The 4,323-nt window shown below is 42.7% G+C and overlaps 1 protein-coding gene across 1 annotated transcript; it reads right to left on the bottom strand.

Moving 5' to 3' along the window:
- Window positions 1–303: 303 nt before the first annotated feature.
- LOC146618196 (zinc finger MYM-type protein 1-like) lies at window positions 304–3,211 on the bottom strand. The gene is made up of 3 exons (XM_085371451.1): window positions 3,185–3,211; window positions 2,880–2,933; window positions 304–2,451 (listed from the first exon to the last, which is right to left on the bottom strand). The coding sequence occupies exons 1-3, from the start codon at window positions 3,209–3,211 to the stop codon at window positions 304–306; spliced, it is 2,229 nt and encodes a 742-aa protein (XP_085227577.1).
- Between the last annotated feature and the right edge of the window lie 1,112 nt (window positions 3,212–4,323).

The raw sequence follows: 4,323 nt of genomic DNA on the forward strand, positions 1-4,323 counted from the left end.
GCAGTCAGGGGTGTCACTAGGTTTTAAGGACAGGGGGGGCTTAGCCCCCAAGAGATGCACACGACATGAACGAACGTAGTGAATGAGCACAAAATTTCACAAACAGAAAACAAAGACTGAGAAATTGTTTTCCTACTTTTTTGGACAGATTAAACATCCTAGGCCACCAATAGATCTATTGTTTTATTTCAGTCTGCTTTATAATACAGTACAACAAAAAAACAGAGGAAATGTGTTTGCTGCATCAATAACAAGAAAAAAACTGAAAATAAAAAAGTACATTTTTCTGGCTGCAATCACCAGTTACTTGGTGGGTGGAAGCATCAAAGAATGACGTCTGTTTTTAAGAGTGGCAAATCGGTCAATCACTCTGTTGTGACTCAGATGCTGAAGCGTGTCTTTTTCAATAGACATGACTGCAAGACTGTGAAGTCTTTTCTGACCCATTGTTTGACGCAGCCAGGAGTGCAGCCGACGCAGTGCACTAAAGGACCGTTCGCACGAGCAGCTGCTGACAGGCACTGTTAGGGCAACTTGGATGGTTGCCTTCAGAGAGGGAAACATGTCTGAATCAAGGAGGTTGTACACAGACAACATATTTTTGGGTGGACATCCAGCCTCTGTTTTCCGGGTAAGAAAGTTTCTGGCCACCAGAACCTCCTCTTTTTTCAGGTCAAGTCTGTAGTGCTTTGCAAGTTCATTCAAGTGTGGTTCACTCAAGAAGTTCTCAGATTTAGGACTGCATGCCTGGACGCCTTTTAGCAGCCCTGCATCTACACTGCAAAATCTTTGATCAAGCTCGCCAACCATCCGATCCACACAAGGGAAAAGTAACTCTCTTTTCAATGTGTCTGAGTTGTTCTCATACAGCTCTGTAGCAAATGCATCTGAGTGTTTGCCCTTAAGTGTGTCACACACAGCTTGTTTGCAGATAAAAGCTTCTGCCAGGTCTAAAGTCTCTTTCTGCAGGAATTTGTGGAGTCCTTCGGTTACAGACAGAATCGACTGAAACATCAGTAGTGCATAGACTGCTGAGAACTTGTAGAGCTTTGCTCTGAGACCAACAGCTATGGGGGATCCAATTGCAGATAGGCACTCCAAAATGGCAGGCAATGTCTCAAGAACTGCACTGATTGATCGCAACTGACATGCCCAGCGAGTGTTTGAAAGTTGCACAAGCTCAGTTTTTGTCAATCCAAGCTTTGCCTGAGTCTCCATGAACTTATGATGATTGACTAGGGAGGTGCTGAAGAAAGCCTCTGGGACAGCCTTGCAAGTATTGCACAAAACCAGGTTGAGTTGATGAGCATAACATTGCACATAGATAGCCTCAGGATGGAGCCTTCTAAAATGTGCTTGTACACCTCCAGTGGAGCCACTCATAACGGCTGCACCATCATATGTTTGTGCTACACACTTAAGCTCTGCAAGACCATAGTTTTGGATCTGCTGCTGAATCTCATTTGCAATGGACTGGGCATCAAATGATTTTATCTCTGCAAGTGCAAGGAAACGCTCCTTCACTGCCCCCTCTGACACGTACCTGACACAAACAGCTAACTGCTCTGCCGTTTTATCCCTTGCCTCATCCACCATGATGGAATAGACTTTAGACTTTGTCATTTCAGATACAATGACACTAGTAACTTCCTGGGCACAACAGTCAATCATGTCATTCTGGGATGTTGGTGAGATATACTGTGCATTTGATGGGGGATTATGTTTTTGAAGAAAAGCATCAAACTCCTTCAAAAGCTCCATGCACGCAAGAAAATTCCCTCTGTTTGGGCTGTCTTCACCTTCATCATGACCACGAAAAGGGAGTCCCTGTCTCCCTAACATAGAGGTGACTGCAACAATTCGTCTGAGATACTCTCTTCTTTCGACTATCTCCCTCACATTTGCAGTTGCTATCATCTGTGCAACGTTTCCCTGTTTGCTAGTTCCCTGGTAGCTTTTCCATGTAACAACACTGTCCTTATGTGTTTGTGCCATCTCATGCTTGCCAAAGATGACTAAAGCTTTCTTCCAGTTCTTGCAACCGTTACTGACCAAACTATCATGTTTGATGTTTTTGCCAAACACTCTACATGGGAAGCAGAAAGCTGCACTCTGGTTGACTGAATATTCTAACCAGTTGTGCTTTTCAAACCAGCTGTGGTTAAATGCTCGCTTCTGTGTACCAAAAGTATCATGTGGATAGCTCTTCAGCTTCACCTGTCTGGGCCCTGTGTCTTTGTCACCTAAATCAAACCCTGTAGTAGAATGAGTTGCTGCAGCTGCTTCATCATTTTCCCTCTCTTGGCCTGTTTGCTCTCCTCTCTCTGTAATAACTTGATCTTCCTCTGCCTCTCGATCCATTTGCTGCAGCTCCTCTGTCTCTCCTTGCTCTCTCTGACTTGAACTTGCCTGTTGACCTTTTTCTCCCTCAGCCACTCCTTCTGCCTCACCCTTCAAGATACATTAAAACATACTGAATTGTAATGTAAATTGCTAATATCATGACTTCTGCTCCCGCTCCACAGTAATTTGTTGCTCCCAAATATTTTGAAGTTACAAACATTATATTTTGAGCACGCATGTGACTAAAATGGTTGCAATTTAAAGCCCTGAAAAATATTACTAAATTACTTGAATTGAAGTAATATTAAAATAGAACTCTCAAAAATATGTGAGTCAGGCTAATTTGACTTATATACATATCTCTCTCTTTGCTCTCTCCACTTTCTAACCTTGACTCTCCTAAATAAAAGCTCAAGTTAAACAGGTCTTATATGTTGTACCGTGACTGAAATGTTTCATATTTCATATCCATATTGAGTCCCATAAAATTCTAATCAGACTGTCTCCATCACAAATGACTCCATCCTTTGACTCACCTCTCCAGCAGACGTCTCTCCCCTCTGCCTCTCTGTGCTCCTCTGCCCTGACTCCTACAGGTTAATGGGGATGGAGTGATTATTATTATTTCCACTGATGATAACCATACCTGAATGAGCTCAGCTGGATTTTTCAGAGCTAAAACGAGTGACAGAAATTAACATTATGCTAACAATTTAACTTAGTGCGCTAGCCAGGTTTTTATTTACAAAATGGGGAGCACCTGGTTCATTATTTACATGGGACTCTCTGCTGTTAGCTGGAGCTAACTAATTGTTACTACCAGCCAGTGATGAAGACTTACTTTCTTGAAAAACTTGCGTATATCCATGATTTCTTGCCGTTTGCCACATGCACGCTAGTGTTTCTGCAGGTGTATACGAGCGGAGTGTAAAGTAGCAGTGAAAACGAGGACTGGATTTTCAGTCATGTGGATGTCCCCTGTGAACAACTGGAAGGGATTGGATAACGAAGCACTGACGCTACCTTAACAATGTAAAGCGAAAGGGACCAACCGAGTTATGATCATATTTGTGTGAATAGCGACAGGTTTATATTATTATTTCTTTAAACTCATATTCCTGCATCTTTATATTGAATTTGTCTGCAAGTTCTGTAAAAAAAAAATCGAATAAGTTAAAAAAAACAAACAAAAAAAAACAAAAAAAAAAAACCCCACCAAATTATTTAGGGGGGCTTAAGAATATTTTAGGGAGGCTTCAGCACCCCTAAAATAGGCCTAACGACGCCACTGTATGCAGTTATGAAACGTAACTTTAACCTCAGCCAAACCGATTTGCTCAGTTGTAAATAAAACAGCGAAGTAAACGTGACCCGACAGACAGAACCTGAGTGAATGAAGTCCAGCGTTTAACCACTGAGAGCTAAAACTCAGCTGAGGTTTCAAAGCTGTGTGCCGGTGATTGGACATCAGCCGCCGATGAAGCTGTTCGCCTATAAAGTGCTCTGTAAGGAAACAAGCTCCAGCAGCTCTGCGCTCGGGGAAAACACTATATTTACTTATCTTGTGCAGAAAAATGCGCTGACATTGCTTTATATTGAGCACCAGCTGCCCAGTTAAACTGTGACTATCACCAGGTAACGTGGGCGTGTTTCTTGAATTAGCAGCAGGTGTTAAACAGCTGACAGATGAGGAGGAGGATGCATGCAGGTAAACTGAGGGTCTGTTGAGCTGATCGCTGGTTTCGTGAGAAAAATGTCAGCTCGTTCTTTATGTTACAGAAGCACAGAGACACAAGACCAGGCGGAAAGAGACGATCGTTCGGTGAAAATGAGAATCTGCGAATGCAACATGTGGAACACGGAGAGTGGAATATGTAAACAAACCGGTTAACGTAACCCCCTCGGTGCACTCTGCATGCTAACTGTTAGCAGAGCTAGTGAAATCTCTGAAAACATCTGAGCACTTTTGCAAACATGTTC

The sequence above is a fragment of the Diplotaxodon limnothrissa genome, linkage group LG14 (genome assembly GCF_057381915.1).
Source record: "Diplotaxodon limnothrissa isolate DT_005_m linkage group LG14, D_limnothrissa_male_GT1.1, whole genome shotgun sequence".
Classification (NCBI taxonomy): Eukaryota; Metazoa; Chordata; class Actinopteri; order Cichliformes; family Cichlidae; genus Diplotaxodon; species Diplotaxodon limnothrissa.